This window comes from Lissotriton helveticus, chromosome 7 (genome assembly GCF_964261635.1).
Source record: "Lissotriton helveticus chromosome 7, aLisHel1.1, whole genome shotgun sequence".
In the NCBI taxonomy this organism is placed as follows: Eukaryota; Metazoa; Chordata; class Amphibia; order Caudata; family Salamandridae; genus Lissotriton; species Lissotriton helveticus.
Window position 1 is genome coordinate 1861849518 of NC_136068.1, and position 23880 is coordinate 1861873397.

Genomic DNA, 23880 nt, shown 5'->3' on the forward strand with positions numbered 1-23880 from the left:
ATTCCTAAGTAGGGAATAACCAAGTTTGAACCATTTTCCTAAACAAGGGTCTGGTTGATTGAAGCCTATTATGGGTTGGTAGCTCATTCCAGAGGTTGAAAGCTTGATAGGTGAGGCATCAACCTCCGCATCTTGCCTAATCGATTTTAGGAAACCAAACAAAGACTTTACTGGATGATCTCAGATTTAGACGGGGGTGTACCACTGAAAGAGTTTTTGTAGGCTTTATGCACCAGGCGTAGCACCTTAAACGCAATGCGCTGCCTGACCAGAAGTCAGTGAAGCTTCCAGATGCTGCTAGAAATATGGTGGTATTTTGTAGCGATTGCAGTTTTAGCAATTGACGTTTGTCAATGCCTAAATAAAATGTGTTGCAATAGTAAATTTGAGAGAGAATTAAAGCAATTACAACTGTTTTTGTAAGGTCTGATGGAATGAAGGACAGGATTTTAAGCCACATTTTTAGTAGAAAAAAAAGGGGGGTGATGTCACAAGCTTGTTCTGCCCTAAGATATTTAACTGGACATCAAACAGAAATCCCAGGTTTCTCACTTTAGACACCAGTTCCAGGCAGACCCTGCCACAGCTGGCCACCAAGATTGTTTCCAGATTGGAGGACCATTTCCAAACTCTATGACCTCCATTTTATCTGTATTTAATTTGAGGTAATTCTTATGCTTTCATTCCATATTGTGCTCAAGACAACTGTGGAATCTCCCCACCAAAGTATCTATACTTGAGGAAATGGAAATACCAATCTGAGTGTCGTTGGCATATGATACCAACAAAAACAGTGAGCCCTAATTAGTTTGGCCAGGGACGTGACATAGATGTTAAATAATGTTGACGACAGTACTGAGCATTCGGGGACTCCACAGGCAAGAGAAAACGTCTCAGATTTGAAGTTGTCCCAGCACACACTCTGTACCCTGGAAGTCAGGAACGTGGTGAGAAGAATTAGAGCGGCCTCTTTGATTCCTATTGCCTTTAGCCGCTGCATGTGTACCATATGATTCACAGTATCAAACACGGCTGATAAGTCAAGTAGGACAGGATGGCTCTACCTCCACCATCGATCAGCATGCAGATTTTTTCAGTGGCCATTATTAAAGCTAACCCTGTGGAGTGATGTGGTTGGAAGCCATGTTGCGTGGAATCAAGACGCTCGTTGGCTTCAAGGTAACCAGTTAAAACTTGGTTAATAGCTTTCTCAAGGATTTTGGCCACCAGGGGTAGACAGGAAATCGGACGGTAGCTTGTCAACTCAGATGGGTCATGGGAGGGTTTCTTTAGGATGGGTCTAATACAGGCTTCCTTCCAGGAAGCAGGGAAGATTCCTACCTTAATGACATTGTTCAGAAGTGGGGTTTGTAGAGTACTAATCTTATCCAAACCCAGATGTATTATGTCAGGAAGACAGGGATCTGTTGGGACTCTGATTTTGTGGCTAACAGCAAATCATTGACTTTGTTCTAAGTTAAAAGTGAAAAACTTCTCAACTGGCCATCCCTAATAGAGGAGTAAAGATCCTCCATCAATTGTAAGAGGTGGTGGGGGCAGGGATCCTCCCAGCCAGTTCATCATATATCGTTTGAACCTTAGACTGGCAGAAGTTGGTCATTTTATTGGAGAGAGGTTGATCAGAAGCAAATTGATTCTCCTGTTGCACATTGGACAAGGCAGTGACAGTCTTAAAAAGTTCTCTTTAGGTGTTTTTTGCTGCCTCGATTTTACTTGTGTAATAAATCTTTTTTGAACTTTTTATAGCTTCCTTGTATTCAGTAAGTGCAAGTTTGTAGGTAGCTTCACCATGCTCGCTATATTCTGTCCTCCATGCACACTCTGAGCGTCTACACTTAGATTTTTGAAGTTTAAGCTCAGAGTTATACCAGAAGGCAGAAAGTCTGTTTCTCCGCTGTTTAATTGTTCTTTGTGGGGCCAACTGGTTCATGGCTGACCTAATCCAATTTTCGTAATTGTCAGCCGCCTTGTTGGTGTCTGCCACTAGGACGGGTGTACTATTATCAAGTATTTCTACTAAAGCGTTTTTCTGATATTACGCCAAGATCTTACTTTGGTGGGTGCAGGTTTTGTACTGAGTTGATTATTCAGACTGAGTAGGTTGAAGAGAATTGCCATGTGATCAGTTCAGGTTAAAGGCAATACTTTTTCACCATAATTGAAGGATTGTGAGGAAAGATCCCATCCAGCATATGACAAGCCTTGTGTGTGGGTTCTGAGACTATCTGTGTTAGTCCAAAACCATCCAGATTGTTTAGTAAAGTGGAAGTATCTGCATTCTTGTCACACTCTAAATGAAAATTAAAATCCCCCAGTATGGTAAAATAATATTTGAAATAATAAATGATGTTCAAAAGGTAGTCAATGGATCAGAAATACGAATACAAAAGCATGCCCAATAAAGGGGCACTTAGAAAGTATAAGACCAAAGTTACAAAAAACTGAGCCGAAATGAGGATGTGTTAAGCTAAAGTGTCTCCACTCCCTACAGAAAATAGATATTGCTACAAATATGTATCTAAACAATGTAGCTCTGCACCAATGTGAATTGTGATTCAAAAGTAAGCCATAGGCAGATAGGTCAATTCCTGGTAACTACCAGACCAAGCTTTGGTCAGCCAGAAATCATCTCACTAATAGATTTGCCTCAAACAGAAGTCATGGTGGTCCATTGAGCAAGGAAGAAATTATCCCTGGCTCGGGTTTGAAGTACTCAGTGAAAGTAGGTTAAGATGAAGGCTGAACCACACTTGGGTTAATGACCAAAGCAACATGGGTGCATACAAATTTGTGAATGTCCGACCATACCGATTTAAAGGGCAACCAGAGATTATGTAGATGATTGTCATTTAGGTTAAATGTATGTGAATTTATCCCATGTGAATATCTTGAAATACTGACAAAGTTCCTGAGGTTGTAGACCCCATGTAAATGAAGTCTTAGTTAAAATCTGATCAATCTCAAGTACAACTTAATGTATTTTTTCTATGTATATTCAAATATGTTGTATCTTGAATGTTATTACCTGATAGAACTAAATACATACCAAATTGCTTATCCTCTCACTGACGAAGTTTACATACACTTTTTTTACTCATATTATGTGTCTCACTTGTCATTGCAAAAACAACAGGCGATGGACAGAATGCAGAACAATGTCATACATTCACCCCAGTACAGAGATCTGGACCTAAATCCGTTTTTTTGCACTCCACACCACCCCAGTTCAGACATGGCCATATGCAAATCAGCCTTGACCCTGTGCCTCATGGGAACAGTCCAGCCCGAACTGCCAAGCCATGTCTTTCCTGGACCGGAATCAAGCATCCTAGGACCAGTTTCTGGCTATCAGTCGTCTTCAGCCAGGATAGCTTGACTCCAGTGGTGTGGAGAGCATGGGACTCACGTCTGAGCATACCCATCCCACTGGGGGTGACAAATGCAAAAACAACAGCTGATGGACAGAATTCAGAACACTGTCATACATTCACCCCAGTACAGAGATCTGTGCCTAAATCCATCGTTTTTTTGCACTCCACACCACCCCAGTTCAGATATGGCCATAAGCAAATCAGCCTCACTTGTCATTGTGCATTTTTACCTCTCAAGCATGTACACTTGAGTCAAATGTGTTGATTTGTACACATTTTGGAAATATGCCTTCTTGCACTAGTCCACTTTTCCCTCTTGCATTCACTGTGAAAAATAGGATACCTCCTAATGTGCAAATATCTAGACTCTTATTTTAAAGGGGCGGGAATGAGTCTAGATGTAAGCAGATTGGATAACAGTCTCCCTGGGTTAAATTCAAGAGAATTTAAAAACAGAGGGGTTGAAATTTGGGGGCACATGCATCAACCTATTTAGGAAGTGCAAATGGTGCGAATCGGTAAATTCGGCCGTTTGCGCTTCCTAAATAAGGTTTTGGGATGCATGAAACAATTTTTCAAAATTCGCTTTTTTTTGCATTTCCTAAAAATGCGAATGCATTTAAGGAATCGCATTTGTGCGATTCCTTAAATGCAATGCATCAATTTTTAAAAAAATGTGAATTTTGAAATAGGAAGTGCAAATTAACACGAGGTTGACCCTCGTGTTAATTTGCGAAAATCTTTAAAAAAGCACAAAAATGCATTTTGGAAAGTGTCATGTTACAGACACACATGTCCTTAGGACATGTGTGTGTGAAACATGCACTTTAAAATACATTTCAGGGGTGCAGGGGGGTCCTTTGGACCCCCCTTTGCACCCTTGCAATGCATCAACAAATTGCGAATTCCAAAAAAAAGAAATGCAAAACGGCATTGATTCCTATGGGCCTCTAGGCCCATAGGAATCAATGTAATGTCATTCCTTAATTGCGATTCGCAATTAAGGAATCGCAAATTCCGAAAATTAAGAAATCCTAAACATTTTTAGGATTTGTTGATGCATAGGATTTTGCAATTCCTAAGTTGCGATTCCTTAATTTTCGCGATTTAGGAAATGCAAATTCCTACAATGATGCATGTGCCCCTAAATGTATTCCCATGTTAAATAATAGAAATTTAACCTGAATTTTTGCTCTGCTTTTCATTTTATTGAGTGCAATATTTCTGCTCCTGCAACATTTCCCTCCTATTTTAGCACATGAAACAAAATGTACTTTCTATAACTCTTTTTCTGTTCTGTGATCCCCTCACAGTTTGATTCAATCATACAAGACAGCAACAAAAATCTGGTTCATCACATCCTGGTCTACGGCTGTCCAACCTCCACCAACGTCAACATTGCACCTGGCATTTGTATGTCCAATCCAGACTTTTATGCTTGTTCGGAGGTGATTGCTGGATGGGCTGTTGGTGGCAAGGTAAGTCAATGAATGAACAACTGGGCTGTCCAGAGTTTGTGGTCATAGTTACATGCACCATTGAGTACTGGAGGTATTCTATCATGAAGGGAAACAACATTTACAAAGCAACTTTTACAACGAACTACCATTACAACGAAACTTTTACAACGCAAAAACTTTTACAACGCATACCATTACAACGTAAGTATTGGTAAGTATATAATTATTTTTAAAATATTATATGTTTGGGTTTTTGGGTAAAGGGGTATTTTTAGGGTTCAGGGTCAGTTTTCAGTTTTGGGGTAAAGGGGTATTTTTAGGGTTCAGGGTCAGTTTTCAGTTTTTGGGTAAAGGGGTATTTTTAGGGTTCAGGGTCAGTTTTCAGTTTTTGGGTAAAGGGGTATTTTTAGGGTTCAGGGTCAGTTTTCAGTTTTTGGGGTACAGGGTTAATTTGTAAAAATAAAATAAAATTATATTTAAATTAAATTAATTAAATGTAATTAAATAAAAATTATTTATATTTAAATAATTTAAATTAATTTAAATTAAAAAAAATATTTTTAGGGTTCAGGGTGAGTTTTGGGTTTTTGGGGTACAGGGTTAATTTGTAAAAATAAATTAAAAGTATATTTAAATTAAATTAATTAAACAAAATTACATAAAATGTAATTATATTTTAATAATTTAAAATAATTTATATTAAAAAAATATTATATACTTACCAATATTTACGTTGTAATGGTATGCGTTGTAAAGGTACTTGCGTTGTAAAATCTTGCGTTGTAATGGTATGCGTTGTAAAAGTTTTTGCGTTGTAAAAAATTCGTTGTAATGGTAGTCGTTGTAAAAGTATGCGTTGTAACGTCATACATCCTATCATGAAGGCTGACAATTCTATGGCATCTATATCTCAGACTCTCTATGCATTGTTGGTGCTACAGGGTAGCTTTTCATGTTGCTCAATGATCACTTTTATTTTACGCATCAGAACAATTTCTCTTGTAACTCAAAGTTCACCTACTGTCTTGTAGCCTCCGTTGCTCAACTGTAACATGCCCCCTTTCTCATCTCTGACCTCCTGTTTTGTTCCATCCACTAAGCAACATAGCCCCCCCACCCCCAAGAGAGCTATTTTACAGGATTAACAGACACAAACTGATTCAAAGGGGTCAAACTACGGGTGCAGAAGAGTAAAAGAGGTACACAGGAAAAGGAAAATAAAGGAGAGGACAACCCGAATGCAAATGTTTGGTCTGTGTCACAGTGTGAAAAGACAAAAGGAAACCATAAAAATGCAATGATTGATATTAAACATTCACACAAACAGCACCATATGAACTATGAATCAGGAGGGAAGCTATACACTAGCAGAAATGACTCAGTATTCTCTTTTAGGTGTTCTTAAAGCCAATGTGCATTCCCCTTTTACCAGGACAACTGTAGCTCAAAATTATGACTTATGTACATTAATGTTGAAAACACCTGTGCAAAAAAACAAAATGATATCACTAAAGAAACAAGTCATAAAGAAATGGAAGGAAAGATAGAAGGTAAAAAGAGGGAAATGTAAAAAAACATGAATAGGAGAAGGAAGGTAGGTTCATGAAGTGGAGACATTAAATTAGAAAGACAGCAAATGGGGAATATAGGAAAGAAGATTATCAACAATGTTTACAAAACAGACAACTGTAAGTAGAGCAAGATGGGCCACATATATATTTGCAGTAGAGACTTTTCTAAAAATTAGAATAACATAATCAAAGAATAGGGAATAACTCAAACATTTAATTGTTTACTTCTAACCTGAATGAAACAAAAGCTTGACCTTGAGTGCAGAGGAACAGATACAGATTCAATTGGTACAAAAGTGTTAGGACAGGAATCTATTCCAATGAAAACTAGTGAGACTAGTGAGTCTTGGGATGTTACTGAGATCACAGCTACAGGATTGGCTTGAGTTGGCAATGATTATCAAGAGAAGAACCTGGTATTCCTTACCATTACACAGATCCAGGTTATGTTGGGATACATAGCCCTTGCTTGTACCTGATTTCCTCAACCATCAATGCTCACGATGCTCACTATTCACTTTCCCTCCTGTTTAAATATTCATCAGCTAAAATTAAGCATTGCATCGCAACCATAAAGCAAGGCAAGTAAGGGCATAGCTCATAAAGATAACTCCCCCAGGCAGTATTAAGTTGTGTAGGAGGCACAGCACCATCACTGAATGTGGGTTCCTTTCATCACCAGAATTCGATAGGTGGTGCACCACTTTTCTTGGAATGCTAGAGGCCTTCCTGGCCTACACAACTGGTACCAGGTTGCCTCTCAGTGTTTCAGTCAATGTATTTGCCCCATACTGTGACCAAGTCAATTTGCCCATCTGCAGGATGCAGTGTATACAGGACATACATCTGATAATAGGAACACAGTAAGATGAGTAACAGTTGTACATCTATCAAGGTCTTGAAAGATCAGCATTGTATTCTCATGTCCACTCACAGGAAATGTTTTGGAGATTCCCAACAAGACCCAGCAGATCTGTACCAGAGTGTAGGTATAAACATTCGGTGTTGACGGGCGCAATGCCCATTCCACTATAGCCAAAGCCTCCAATGCGACATCATTCCTGTTATATGTAATAATGGGTGGATAGGGGGAGCGAGTGTCTAGGAAGTGATTTTGTAAATATGATCTCGCCGGGCCCTTCAGATTTTCTATGGTTCCTATCCCAGACCTCACCCAATTCCGAGATCCCAATACAGTCCCAGTCTTTAAATCCATCCAGGGGCTCCAATTGTGAAAACTAGAGCCCTGCCAAAGAAGGGTTTCCCGTGTCAACCGGCCTCCTCAGCACATCCACCTAAGGTCCATATGCCGCTCCTGCATGACAGAAGGTAGCGAGTTTAGAACTCCAGCTCTGATTATGTAACGTGCAAGGGCCATTCAAACAGACCCAGTTCCTACCTGTGTGCTGGTTCATTGGTCGTACCAAAATGACAGTTGTTATTCGAGACAGGCTGGGCTGTCAAAAAATAAAGCTGCATGGTGGATATATCTTCTCCACTATTGTAGACCGCTTGCAAGCTCATAGCAAAGGCTACCCTTGATTGTTTGAAATTTCTTACCAGTTGAAATACCCTGTTAAAGAAGCTGGCTGGCATATTGTATAGTTCTGGAGTGCATAAAGGACCCGTGGTAGAGCAATCATTTTAAATAACATAGCTTTATCGAACAGGGAGAGGGAGGGTTTGTGAGTTACAAAAGTTGTTGCGCAGTGTATGGGGCATGGTGAGTATATTGATGTCCCAGCAGAACTGAGAGCTCAGCAAGAATTGCACATCCAGGTGTTTAAGATTGTCTCGCTGCTGGGACTGCCATACCATTGCTTGGGGTCCACTCTGCACCGGGATCATTATTGATTAGTCCCAATTGACCATGCCTGAGGTCCCTCTGTATAGGGAAAATATGTTTTCAGAGCTATAACAAAGCTTTGACCTTTGGTGTTATCACTTAATAATGTGTTGCAAATCGCAGAGTCCAGCATCGCAAGTGGAGAGTTGTTATGTGGAGTGCCATACAACACAGTGGAGGAGAGTATTGTAGAGTCTATTGTCATAAACTGGAGTATTGTAGATTGGAATTGAGTGGAGTAGTGTATAGTGTATTAGCGTATCATACATTGTAGTAAAGTCTTCTATAGTGTCGTGGCATTGTGTCTCATATAGTGGAGTCAAGTATTGTAGACTGGAGCAGCGAGTTGTACAGTGGAATGGCATGTCAAAAAGTGGAGTAGGGTGTTTTAGACTGTCATAGAGTGGAGTAGAGTGGAGTAGGGTGAAGTAGTACATCATAAAGTAGAGTATCATCAAGTAGAGTGTTATAGAGCACAGTGGGGGAGGGTGTCGTAGAGTGGAGTGCCATGCCATGTCATTTAGTGGAGTGGTGTATTGTGGTGAGAATTTGAGTGTTGTGGCATCATGTCATATAGTGTAGTACACTGTAGTACAGTGGAACAAAATGGATGGGCATAAAGGCGAGTAGAGCATCATAGAGTGTAGTACAGTGTTGTAGAGTGGAATTGCATACAATGGAGTAGAGCAGAGCAGCGTAGAGCTGAATATGGCACAGTGACGTAGAGTGGGAAAAAATGTAGTGAATTGGTCTATACTAGAGTGGAGTTACACTGGAGTGGAGTAGTGCAGAATGGAGTAAAGTGTCATAGAGTGGAGTGGTGTGTTGTGGACTACAGTGGTGTGGAGTGCAGTAGAGTGAAGTGGCGTACCATATATTCTTGTAAAGTGTCATAAATCAGAGTGTTGTGTTGCATAGTAGAGCATAGTGTGGTGACTTACAGTATTGGAAAGTGATATAGGCTACAGTAGAGTACAGCTACGGAAAGTCTAATTGATTTTTGTAGAGTGGAATGGTGTACAGTACAATGTTGTAGAGTGTGGTACAGTGGATTGGCATATATTGTTATAAAGTACAATGGCATTGAGTGGCGTAGAGTGGAGTGGCATACAGTAGAGTTGTGAAGTAGAGTGGAGTACTATGTCAGACAAAGAATTGCATACTGTGGACCTGGAACTGCAATTGTACCTCCAAAATTTTTATATGGTCTCTCTCCAAGAAATTGTAAATAATACTGTTAAAAAAGAATCACTCTTACAGGACAAACCTGCCCTGATAGTGCGCACTCATGGCTGGTTCACCATACAGTCCTACAGCAAGGCGTCAGCCCAAGCCTATCTCCACACTAGCTTCTCTAGAACCATCAAGGATAAGTTCTTGGAACTGCACCTAGGCATATTACAATCTGCATATCATATGCCGCCGTGGAACGCCCTCCGAAGCCAGCAATCTGCTCACTATGCGGGGAGGGAGAGGAGGACATAGTGCACCTGCTAACCATATGCAGGATTCTATCACAGGAGCTTTGGACCCTCCTTAGAAAAACTCTTTAATAAGAAACACACCCTGTCTTGCAGACAAGCAGTGTTAGCAAGCTTTGCCGGCGAGGATGTCCAACTAAGCTGCCGCTTTGTGAAATTCCTATCCGCATCTGAACTGAGCATTAAAAGACAAGCCAAACAACTAGTAGACGGTAATGTAGCTGAGTGGATCATGGTATCCTGACCCAACCCTCATAAGACGCTGATTGCTGCTGCTGTCTTAATGAGAACTTCAGCACAGTTAAATACCGGTACACCACGCACTTTAAATGGACCCACTCTGGGTACATCGCACCATAGAAACTATTTTTATGTTGAGCATTCAGTCTCTTCTAAGTATCTAACGATTTTAAATGAATGAATGTTTTATTCTACTGCAAGATTATATGCAAATTGCTGCGTTGCACTTTGCACTTTTCTCTGCTGTAAGTTAGGCGAAAACTTATGATATTTATCAGTATCTTGCAGAGGTTGAAAATTGCTGCTCTTGCACTTTGCACTTTCCTTGCATCCTCAAGCACTTTGCTTTCTGTTATTTCACCTAATGTGCTGCTAATTATTTGAATGATGAGGTCAGCTACTCTCGCTCTGCTTCTAAGTTTATACCCACAGGGAAACTGACTGCCTGTTCACAAAGACTGCCGTCTTGAACACTCATGAAACTCACTATTATCCCTGCAGAGGTAATTGTTGTCTTGCACATTGCACTTTCCCTTGCATGCCCAACACTTTGTCTTTTGCTGCTACATCTATCCTGTTGTCAAGCATCGGATTAACGAGGATAGGTCTTTCTGTTAAGCCGCTAAGCTTATGATCATAAAAAACAGATTTCTCATACTTTTTCTCTCAAAGGTTTAAAGTTACTCCCTAAGGGGTATTGGGGTTATATTTTATCTAATTTTTTATGTGTTTTAACAATGACTTATTTTTTTTTGTTCAAACTGTTGCTGTGAAAATACAATAAGAGATGCACGTTAGTAAAGGTTTTAATTAACTGTACAATAAATTACATTTCAATTTACATAAAGTGTTGTATAGTGGACTAGAGTAACATAGAGTAGAGTAGAGTGTTTACAGTGGCATACAGTATAGTATATTGTTGTACAGTGAAGTGAAGGGGTATAGACAGGAGTAAAGTGTTGGAGAGTGGCATACAGTGTAGTTAAGTGTTGTAAAGAGGAGTTGCATAGAGTAAAATAAAGTGTAAAAGAGAGGAGCTGCATACAGTAGATTGTTGTATGGTTGTGTAGAGTGAAGCAAAGTCTCGTACAGTGAAGAAGTGTTGAGTGGAGTGGTGTAGCATATTATGAATTTAAGCACAATAGAGTGCATTGGTGTGTCATAGAGTAGAGTGGCATGAAGTGGGGTGTACTGGCGTAGGTTGTAAACTGTTATAAATCGGAGTGGGGTATTTTACGGTAGAGTGTTGTATAGTGGAATAAAGTGTAATACATTGGAGTGTACTGTCATAGAGTGGAGCATAGATTTGGAAAGATGGCATGTACGGGAATAGAGTGGAGTAGAATGGCGTAGAGTGCCATGAAGTGTGGTAGACCTTTATAGAGTGGAGTTATAAAGAGTTGAGGAGAGTGTCAAACAATAGAGTGGCATAGATGTGGAGAAGTGTGGCTCACAGGTTAGAGGCGGCAGACCCGTAAGCAGAGAACGGCCTGGGACCAGGGTTCGATTCCCGACGCGGCAGGGTCGTGGATCAGGGTCAGCGGACTCGATAATTCTCGCCTCGGTGCCTACTCTAGTCAGAAACCACACTCTGCAACTCTGGGCATCAGCTTGCCTCATCTTCACAACGGCCCCCCCAGACCGCCGGGGATGCTTGGTCGCACCTTAGAGATACCCATCAGGGACCATCTCTCAGGGTGAGCCAGGACGGGTTCCCCAGCGGTCGAAGCGTGGAGATACTCCTCCGGGAGTCGATTCCTAGCGCTATATAAACCCACAATTAAATTAAATTAAATAGAGTGGAGAGAGGGACACTATAGTGGCATAGAGTGGATTACCGAAAAGTGGAGCAGTGTACAATGGATTAGTATAAAGTGAAATACTGGACAGTGGAGTGTAGAAAAGTGGAGTGGCATAGAGTGGAATAACGTGGAGTGGTGTACAGTGGCGTGGCATCGAGCGAATTAGGGTACTGTATAATAGCGTAGAGTGGGGTGGCATACATTGAAGTGGCTGAGCAAACTGTTATAAATTGGAGTGGTGTCTCACATTCTAGAGTAGAGTGCTGTGTCATACAGATTTGTATACTGTCGTAGTGTGGAGTAGATTGTTGTACACTTGAGATAAGGAGCACAGTGTTGAGAGCAAATTTAGACAGTGGAGTGTACGGAGAAAGAGTGAAGTAGAGTTGTCTAGTAGAGTGGCATAGAGTGCAGAAGAGTTTTTTAAGTAGAGTTATATGGAGTGGAGGAGAGTACATTGAAGTGGTGTACAGTGAAGTAGCGCAGAGTGAAATGGCATAAAGTGGAATGGCATAGAGTTGAGTAGCACAGACTAGAGTGGCCTACAGTGGAGTTGTGTAAAGTTGAATAGCTTATAGTGTAGTAGCGCACAGTGGGGTGACATAATGTAAAAAGCGTATAGTGGAGTAGCATACAGTGCAGAGGTGTACAGTGAAGTGGTGTAGACTGGAGTGGAGTACACTGAAATGGGTTGCATGTAATAACATGCAGTGAAGTGGTGGACATGGGAGTGGTATCCAATGGAAAAGCGTTGAATCGAGTGGGCTGGAGTGGAGTGGCATACACTGGAGTGGCGTAGTGTGGAGAAGCATACAGTGGAGAGGCTAACAGTGGAATGTCATAGACCAGCAGGGTGACATACAGTTAATGGCTTAGAGTGGAATAGCATATACTGGGGTGATGTATAGTGGAGTGGCATACACTGAAGAGACGTAGAGTGGAGTTGCATACACTGTAATAGCATAGAGTGTAGTGGCATACAGAAGAGTTGTCTATGGTGTAATAGTGTAGAGTGGAGTAGAGTGGAGTGTTGTACAGTGGATTGGAGTAAAGTGTAATATCGTATGGTGGAGTAGCATACAGTGCAGTGGTGTAGAGTGAAGTGGTATAGACTGAAGATGCATACACTGATGTGGGGTAGAGAGTAATAGCATACAGTGAATTGGTGTACAGGTGAGTGGCATCTAATGGAATTGGAGCGTGGTGGAGTGAAGTGGCATACACTGGAGTAGCACAGAGTGGAGTAGCATACAGTGGAGTGGCATAGAGTAGAATAGTATTGAGAGGAGTGGCATACAGTGGAATGGCATATAGGGGAATAGCATATACTCAAGTTGTGTATAGCGGATTGGCATACAGGTAGACTGGCATAGTCTGTGGAGGCCTGGAGTGGAGTTGCATACAGTGTAATAGCAAGACTGGACTGGCATAGAGTGGAGTTGTGTTCGGTATGATAGTATAGAGTGGAGTGGCATAGGACAGAGCATTGTACAGTAGAGTTGTGTAGAGTGTAATAGTGCATAATGGAGTAGTATACAGTGGAGTGGCGTATAATGGAGTGGGATAGACTGGAGTAGCGTAGAGTGGCATGGGGTGGAGTGTAATAGTGTACAGTGGAGTGGCGTAGAATGGGGGGGTTTAATGGAATAGCGTAGAATGAAGTGACATAGAGTGGAGTGTCATACACTGGAGTGGCATAAAGTGGAGTAGTGTACAGTGGAGTGACATACATTGGAATAGAGTAAAGTGAAATTGCATATAGTGGAGTAGCGTCCAGTTGTGTACACTGGAGTGAGTTAGTCTGGAAGGGTGTACAGAGGCACTGCGCACACTGTAATAGCATACAGTGGAGTGGCATAGAGTAGAGTCTCGTACAGTGGGGAGGTGTACAATGGAGAGGTGTACAGTGGAGTGGTGTAGAGTGGAATAGCATATAATGGAGTGGCTACAGTGGCGTGGCATATGGATGTATGTGAAATTTAGCAACAATGTAGATTATGGTGTGCAGAATAAGGAAAAACAAAGAACTGCACTGACTTGCAATTCTCCACATTTACAAATCAACACAGGGCCATACATGGTGGCCTTGTGTTCCTTTCATAATCTGGTTTATGTATTGCATTGCCCATGCTACATAATGAGTGACTCAAGGAAACCAAAAACCAATAATACAGCTAGGTCTTAGTTATATTTTGGGCCATGGCATACCGTGATTTGCAGTATGCTGAGGTTTATGGCAATGACAAGTCAGTATGTCATTGGGAGATGGCTGTTTTTAGAGAAAGAAAAGGCAACTATATCATTTTTACTACATTTTGGCCGTGTTCAGTGTTAGGGCCTTTAAATGTAGGTAAGTAGTAGGTCCCTAACTATTACCACTTCATTTAAGTGGTAATAAGTAGGGAAATGTATATATTTTACAAAAATATTTGTAAATAAGTTTATGTCCATGTACCACATTAGTTTTGCAACATTTTGTGAAATTCCTCAAAAGTAGAGTGGTGACAGTTATCACTAAGTTTAAATACCTTATAACTGTTAAAATACCTAACCTACTTAACGCACAACCCAACAAAACATAATCTTTGCACTATAATGTATAACAAGAGTGAAGCTATGAGATTGTGCACAATCCGGGGAAGGATCAGAACCCAACTAATTACTTTTCACAAGTGCTGCTATCTCACCGAAGTTCGGCTTCAAGGACAGCTAAACATATCTCAACTTCAATGTGAGATTCAGCACTCCAGACAGCTGAAGTTTAGCCAGGGCCATTGGAATTAGGCGATTGTGCAGCGATTTTCGCATAGTTATAGATTTGTTGCATTTACCAGAGAATCCATCATCTGCTGCATAATCTACAGATAGATTTTAGCAAAAAAATATTTTTGTTTTAAGCTCAATTGGTTCAAAAGTTACTAAAAACGTAGCCACACACGTTATCCTGCAGTGGAAGGCCCTTTGCAAATGTTGACTGGTCTTATTTCTGTAGCTTATTGCTATGTTTGGGTGTTAAACTGGTACTAGTGACTTACAACCAATGCCCAGACAGTGTTAAAAAGCTTAAAAATGAGAAAAATAATGTAGTAATACTAACCCAAAATGTGCTGCATAATGCCCCATAATTTTCCTTTTCTTGCTCCATTGTTTACCCAACCCTGCTGCATAATTTGGCTCTCCCCTGCCGTATAATTCCAGTGGCACTGACTATATCTTAATTTCATTATGAGATTCAGCACCCCAGTGGCTCTGTGAAACAAATAATTGCTGCCACCAATGCAGATAAGGACATTAGCATAATCAAAGAATTCATTACCACACACTTCTGGAGGAGTACCCACCCCCTTGCCTATGTTGTGGAATTCCAAAAGTTCAAAAATGTACATGATTAGTTAGCAGTCGCCCAAGAAGGTGTATTACTGTGAGGCTCAAGACGTGGCCTACCTGGAAGCCTAAGACTGCGGGCCATCAAGTGGGACCATAAAGGACACTGTGACATCGTAGCCACCAAAAAAGCCTTACGCGATCGAGAGTGGTTCCCTAGTCTATATGAGAAGTGGAGAAGGAACTGAAGGTGTGCCACATTTGCAATTGTTGGTGACGCAGCGCCCAGTGACAATGTCTGGCCTTCTTGCACATGCTTTGGAGAGGGTTGTAGTTGACTTGTTTGGGTCTTTAGGAAATGCACACCATCTTTTGGTAGTCATAGATGAATCTTTACGTTTTCTTTTGGTGAAATTTTTGAAAGATGTTACAGGAATTCGATTATAAATTACACCGTTACTAATACTTTTTAGTTTATGCCAAGATAATATATTAGCTTCAAACAAAAAACAAACAAACAAAAAAATATCTCTACACAAGATCGGGAGGATGAGTGGAGGCTTTGTGCCTCTAAATATACAAATTTGGTTTGACTTAATTATCTCAAAAACTACTGAACGGATTTGCACCAAATAACAAATAGACAGTTAATTTTCCTTGAGTACATAAAGTCAAAGAGTCCCACGATAGCAAATTTACACCCATTTTTAGATCTCCCCAACAAGAAAACCCTGCTTGCTTCAATGGTAGTCTAAACACGTCATCCACACATTCTGAGGTGCCAGGGGAATCCCAAATCTGAAAGTACTCAGAATAATAAGAAACTCCCATTTTATTTCGGATGCAAACGCAGTTTTTCACTGCCTGTAACAGGATCTTAAGTTTAACCTTTTTGAAATATTTTGGGTCCACTGCTCATCACCTAGCTCACTCAACATTGCTCCATAAACACGACCCAATGCAGTCGTCTGGTTTGTTTAATAACATCCTGAAATTTTTAAAGTGAAAGACATGAACGTACACCATAAGTCAGGCAGCCCAAGGCCCCCCTTCTCCAACCTCCTCCTAAGCCTTTCCCATGAGAAACAACCACCCTTTGATGCCCACAAATGCTGCCAATCTTTCCCTGCAGCTTTGCGACCTCATTCTTATGAAATGAAATGGGTATATTATTAAAAAGAAAAGTAATTTTTGGGAGGATAATCATTTTAATTAAATTGACCCTGCCATATATGTTGATAGGGAGGTTAGCCTATCTATTCAATAATTTCCCCACCTCATGGCTCATCTTTCTCCAATTAACAATAGAAACATCTGCTAACTTCTGAGTAACTGAAATGCCGAGATATCGCATCTGAGATTTAGCCCCAGGGGTCTCAGGTGTTTGATTCCACTCCATTACCTCAGTTTTGTCTCTATTCACTCCATATCCAGAAACATTCCCAAAGGACTCAGCTCTAGCCAGCAGTTTAGGAATAGAAACTCCGGGATTCTGTGTATTTAAAATCAAATCATCTGCATATAGTGCTAGATTAGCCTCAAATTTATTATATCGAAATGGAGAAATGGTAGAATCGTGCCTAATCGATGCCGCCAGAGGTTCAATATAAATATTAAACAACAATGGCGACAACTGGCACCCCTGCCTTGTTCCTTGCATGATGTTGTACCACTCAGTTAATTCCCCATTAACTAACACTCTAGCTCTAGGCGCTCTATAGACAGCCTGGACAGCTTTTATTAGGTTCTTGGGAAATCTAAAATTTTCCAGAGACTCCCATAAATATGGCCAGTGGACTTGGTCGAACGCTTTAGCAGCGTCAACTGCCACCATGGTTACAGGAAGGTTATAGCAAATCCACTATCCCCAACATTATACCAGTTAGCTCATTGAGCTGTCCTCCAGGGATGAACCACCTCTGATCAGTATGAATGATGCTTTTTATAATTTTGGCTACCCTAGTGGCCAATATCCCCGTAAACACCTTATAATCCGTGTTCAAAAGGGATATAGGACTATAAGATTCAGCGACAAGCGGATCCTAATTTGGTTTTAAAATTAAGACTATCGTAGCCTCTGCCCATGATGCCGGGGGATCCTCCCCATTCCTCAATATGCTATCAAAAAGTTCTTTAAGCACAGATATTAGATTATTCTCTAACAGTAAGTATAACTCTATCGGGAGGCCATCTGGGCCCGCCGCTTTTCCTCTTGCCATCTTTCTCAGCTGTAGGTGTATTTCTTCCTCAGTTATAATCTTGTAAAGAGATCTGATCGGCTGCCAACACTTCAACCAGGAAGTGCTAACAGCCATCTTGGGATTTGGACTCAGTCCAGTCCCAAAACAAAAAGTAAAAAAAAGAGAAGGAGCGGGTAGGAATTCTCTGCCCCCATTGGCCTGGTGCTGGAGTCCACCAGGGACCCTGCCTGGGCCCAAAAACATTTTTTTAAACGTGTTCATGGCAAGAATCACAATGGATTTCAATGGATTTCAAAATTTGTGGCAAAAAATGGGGGAACATCCTTTACAACGCAACTTTTACTCCGCACTACCATTACGACGCAGCTATTACAACGCAAGTCGTTACAACGACTTGCGCTGGAGGGCGCTGTAGGATAGGGAATAGTTTAATTTTCTATACAACACCTTCCCTACTATCCACGGGGACTGGAGATGGAATAGAAAATTAAACTTTTCCACTATCCAGCGCCCCCCAACGCTAGCTAACTTGCGTTGTAAAAACTGCGTTGTAATGGTATGCGGAGTAAAAGCATGCGTTGTGATGTCATACATCCCAAAAATGTAAGCCGATCTCCCACATTTGTTTTTCATTCAGCCTCGGGGTGATCTAGGTCCCGGAACAAGTGTGAATTATAGAAAAGGGGAGGGGGTGCATGCGAACCCCCTTCCTGAAGGCTGTCTAAGCCATGAGGACAACCATCTCTCTGGGATTTATTTAAAAAAGTAATAAGAGGGGGGTCACACGGCTCCCCTCCTTTGGCCTTGACGGGCTTTGGGAACCACCAACTCCCCTGGGCATGTTTCCATTAAAGGAGGGGTTAGTGGACCCCCCTTCAATGTTAAAAATTGCCCTAGGGACCACCTCCTGCCTGGGGCCCAAACTAAGGGGCTCATTACGATGGCGGAACGTTCGCCACCACCGTGCCGGCAGTGGCAATCTTTCCACCATCGTCATGATTTACCACCGCCAAATTATGATGGCGGTAGCTATCGCGGCGGACGGAAAGTCAGACTGCCATTTTTCCACCGGTAGCAATCGTCATGATTGCCTGGTGGAGCGATCAGCATGCCCAGTAGACTCCACCAGCACAATTATGATGCCAGCGGAAGCCAGCCTTTCCGTGGTGGTAGAACCGCCATTGAAAGGCTGGTGGAGAATGTCTTCAGGGGCCGTTGTGGGCCCCCCCTTGTGTTGGGGGGAGGTGTGGTTGTACTGAGGGGTTACCCATGGTACCCCCTTACATTCCACTGCACCACATGGCAGGAATAGTGTAGTGCATGCCACGTAGTGCAGTGAAATGCACAACATGCTCTTTTTAATATCGCGATGGTGCTGTCAGCAGCCACCGCCGCAATGTTGAAGGTGCAGAATCTGACCGCAGCGGTGGCAGTCCCATCATATTTGCATTGGCGGGACTGCCGCAAGCGAATGTTGGTGGGACCCAATCACCGCTCCCCATTGTAATGAGTCCTTTAGTAATTAGGTGTAGGAGGGCAGGGCAGCCCCCCCTCCCAGGCCATATGTGGCCCCAGTGATCACCACCTCCCCAAGACAAGTGTTAATTAAAAGTGGGAGTACCTGCAAGTCATTTTCCATGTTCAACATGTGGGGTTGTGTGTTGAGTTAAAATTTACTTGAAAATTGAGAATTGATAACCTGTGAGCAAGGCGCTGATTGCATCGCAACACGTAGGGTGTTTGTCTTCATACCAGATGCTTTATTGGAAAGTCAAGATTAAGCAATAAACATGTTTCGCATTTACAATGCCAGAGTGCGCATCACTCTGGCAGTAAAGTTGAATGAGGAGGTTATATACGCAATTCCTTTTTCAAGAAATCAGAGGCCAGAGGAAGGTTCAGGGAAAACAGCTCGCTTTATTGATCAAACGTCAGTGGCGGCGAATGCATTTCGGCGGGTGAGATATATATATATATATATATATATATATATATATATTCACACACACAAACACACGCACACACTTATATATTCTTTATTTATATCTACATAGATTGTGATACCATTTTATGTATCCATATACCAACACACACCCATCCACTTATATGTTATTTAGTTAGGAAATACTTATTATATACTATGACAAGACAGATATATGAGAGACATATATATGTATTGTAAAAGACTAACATTTATTTTTATTCATAGATTTATTTTGCTTTAACGAAAGTACTTGTGCCCAGACATACCCACAGAACTAACTTACCAATGTGTATACATATGTACATGATGCACACACAAAGAAGTATTATACGTGTTGTTATTTATGTACAAGAAAGAGATTCCCATAATTACATTAATTATACAAAATATTTACATGGTCTGGCATACACATGTATGTTGTGTTTAAATATACATTGACTGTTGTTTTGAATATCATAAATATATTTTTGTAAATGTATAGAGAATTTAACTGTAATGACATTTACATTTTTAGATTTCTATGTATTATCCAGGAAAGGAGCAGCAACATTTATACAGACACTCCTTTACATCTATATGTATGTATTATGTATGTATTATATATATAAAAACTCCAGTCCCCTTTTCCTCAATGAAAAATGGGTCCGACACATGCTCGGTGCTGTCAACTGCTTTTTATTACCAAAATTCGAGCGCTTGAGTTTAATGTTGATTGAAACACTGGGCAGACGTGTTTCAGCCTGACGGCTTTCCTCAGTGCCATGTTCCATCAAGTGATTGTGATTCCACCTTGGGGCCGGTTTAAAAAGAGTCATAGTCCACTCTGATTGGAGTTGAGTGTTGACCCAGCCTCCACAGTCACTTTTGCGCTGCTCCCACCTAATCCATGCCAGGTTTCCATGCGCTCCACAGCGAGTGAAACTACAGTGACTTTTCACCCAAAAAAAACAAGTGGCTCCCAGTCCTGCTGGCTGTGGTTTGCACATTTTCCCAGCATCTTATAAGGGAGTAAATAATGGAAAAAAGTCCCAGCTGGCAAATACTTCACGCAGCAAAATGCCGCTTCTTCTCTCCCCATATGGCATTCCAACTCAGGTGTGTGTCCTTTCCATATCGGGGCGCCGCGCTGTAGTTATATATGATACCAAGTTTTAGCAAGTACTATATACACAGAAAACACACACAGGGAGCCCCCGACCCAGCAGGGCAGCTTCAGCCAAAAGCGGGAACAGAGCATCACGCTGTTTTGCCCTATATATATTTGGTTCATATATTTTTATGGTTTGTAAATAGATCGTTAATTAGCAGCATGCATATATATTTATGTATATGTGTTCATACATAGAGATCACAGTGGAATGAATATGCAGACTACAGTGATGTCACTGACCATGTCATGAATGATCTAATATGTGACATCATCAGCAGTGGATTGCGGGTGCGCGAAATATAGTTAGTACAACTAACTATATAGGAGCAATTTCAATGGTTTTGTATGAGTAAAATGTCCAGCTAACTATAACACCACTAAAACTTATAGTTTTTTGAGTGAATTTCAAAGGTTTTTTAAAAGCTAATTCCTAACTATATAACTCCTGAAACCTATGGTTTTTTCAGTGAATTTCAAAGGTTTTTTAAATGCTAATTCCTAACTATATAAGGCCTGAAACCTATGGTTTTTTCAGTGAATTTCAAATGTTTTTTAAATGCTAATTCCTAACTATATAAGGCCTGAAACCTATGGTTTTTTCAGTGAATTTGCAAGGTTTTTTTAAATGCTAATTCCTAACTATATAAGGCCTGAAACCTATGGTTTTTTCAGTGAATTCGCAAGGTTTTTTAAATGCTAATTCCTAACTATATAAGGCCTGAAACCTATGGTTTTTTCATTGAATTCGCAAGGTTTTTTAAATGCTAATTCTATTAGCGGATAAAGTTTTTATATATTAAAACGTTTTTTAAATCTCAAATGCCTGCTTTGCTAACAGAGTTTTTAAGCACAGGCTCTTTTGTCTCTGGTGGCCATCTTGGGAGACTGCATATCAGAATTTTTTTAATGAAATATAAGAGGATTTGAGAAGTCACTCAAAATGTGCCCGAATTTTTCTTTCTTCAGCACTAATCATAATTTCCATGGCAAAATGAACCCCCTCATTTTGTTCCTTTGCAAATTAAATGTTTTAAGTGTTAACACTTTATTCCAATCAAGATGACTTCAGGTGTGCCATACTTTTGTCATAAGTAAGACTGTTAGCGCTCTAGTTGTTCTTTAGAACACTCTGGGACATTCCGTCATTGGGCTATAGTTGGGCTACATCTGGCTGATATTTGGGCTACATTTGTTTTTTTTATCTCTGGTGGCCATCTTTGGGCTACATTGGGCTACATTGGGCTACATTGGGCTACATTTGGGCTCTAACATATATATAGCCCAATGTAGCCCAATATATATTTTTTCAAAGTTAATTTTCGTAAAAACCACTGGAGCACATATCTTGAGACATAGCAAAGGCACATCGGGCTACCAGTCCCTACAATTTTGCCAAGTTTGGTGGAAAACCATTTAACCTTTCGGGCTAAAAGTGAGTCCAACCGCCCTATGGAAATTAACATGGGGAAAACACGTTTTGGGACCCCCCTTTTATCTCGGCCCCCGCTTGACGAATCCCCCCCAAACTTTCAGGGAAGAACCGGAGCGCCGCGAGGCAAAGTTAAGGAAAATGTCAGGAAGATTAATACATCGTAGCGCTAGTGTGTGCATCGCTATTCTTTGCTGCAAGGGTTTTTAACCTGACATATTTTTTAAAACTTATTTGTAAAACTGTGTTTTTATACTGCTGTTACCCCTGCCATTCGCCGCGCTGACTCCCCGGTCCACCGCAGCAAATTGATGCTGTTTGTGTGGAGGGAGGAATAGCGCCTGCACTTCCTGGTAGCTCCTCGGTGGGCGGCCATCTTTCGAGGGTGACGGTCTAGTCTCCCCTCACCTCCCAATCTACATCATACCTGTCTACTCGCGCAGCAGTGACGCGCAGCGGGAGCGCCTTAGACGCGCCGAAGAGGCGCCAAAGAGAAGCCAGTCCGCGTCCAGACGCTTCTAGATGCCTCCAGCTATATGTCTATGCTGATACCATGGTAGGAAATCGCCTTACTTATAGTTTGTCCTCCCTTCGCTCCCTACGACCCGTCATCAGCTCTCTATGTTCTCACTCGATTCTTCCCACTGATTCCAGTTACCACTGTCCATCATGTGGCTGGAGTATGTCTCCCTCCTGTATCGAGAATGCTCACTCCCTACACAAATGGAGAATGTTCCTCCTTAATTGTCGGTCTTTACCGAAACATCATATTGAACTGTCCATGTTGATAGAAGAGCTCAATCCGGAGGCTCTCTTCCTGACAGAAACATGGCTCCAGCTAGAAAATGTTATCCGACTACAGTGTGGGCCACTCCCCAAGGCTACACCCTCAAACGTCTAGATCGCCAAATAGGTAGAGGCGGTGGACTGGCCATTATCTATAGAGATAGCTACAATTGTCGTATTATCTCATCCACTACATCAGTTTGCGAAAGTCTTCACTTTTCTTTAGAACTTTCCCCTACCATCACATTTTCCGGCATTTTAGTTTATCGACCACCTGGCACTCCCAACAATTTTGTCTCTAATATGACAGACATTGCTGCCCATGCCGTGCTTTCCTCGGCAAACTTCACCTTGCTAGGTGATTTTAATCTACACCTGGATGACCCTCGTGATACATCAGCTAATAGTCTCCGATCCAACCTTCAGGCTATCGACCTATGTCAAAAAGGCTTTCTTGCGACATACATGAAGGGACACCTCTTAGATCACATATATAGTAATATAGACAGTCTGATAGTTGAGACTCCTATTTCACTACCCTGGACTGACCATTTTTTAATACCTTTTACTTGGTCTTTAAGTCCAACCCCTACCCCCCATAACTCCAATAAGCATTGGGGCAGGAAATGGGCATCGCTGTCGCTCCCTGATTGGGAATTGGCTCTCACCAAACACCTTCCTCAGAGGGCGAACAACCCCAACATTGCCACGACCAACTTTGATAATTGGATTTCTAGCACCCTGGATCAAGTCCTTCCGAAGACCTCCCTGAAATCAATAATTAGACCCAAAGTTGCTCCGTGGTATACACCCGCCCTCAGAACAGCGAAGCAAACCTGCCGCAGACTGGAGAGAGCCTGGAGGAAGGACTGCTCCCCACATAGGAAGGCTAAATATAGAGCGGCAATAAAGCTCTACAAAAGTGAAATAAAAGCTGCACAATCTCACTTTTATGATTTAAAGATTAATGCGGCCGCTAATGCCCCCAAGGAAATTTTTAAAATAGTAAAATCTCTAGTCTCGCCCTCCCTTGAGCGCCCATCATTACACAGCGCACAAACCCGTTGTAACGACCTTGCCATCTTTTTTCCCCAGAAAATCCAGACCATTTACTCCTCATTTAGCATTGGTAATAATCACACACAACCTACTGACCCTCCTGTTTCTGATTATTCCATCCTCTGTCTGCTTGATAAATTCCCACTTCTTGACCC

At 41.4% G+C, this 23880-nt stretch overlaps 1 protein-coding gene across 1 annotated transcript in view; it reads left to right on the forward strand.

The window, feature by feature from the left end:
- LOC144769777 (putative DBH-like monooxygenase protein 2) overlaps positions 1–23880 on the forward strand; it is a 364487-nt gene that overhangs the window by 66864 nt on the left and 273743 nt on the right. The window contains exon 5 of the mRNA XM_078653960.1: positions 4706–4870. Coding sequence (XP_078510086.1) covers positions 4706–4870 — 165 coding nt within the window. The remainder of the gene's footprint in view (positions 1–4705; positions 4871–23880) is intronic.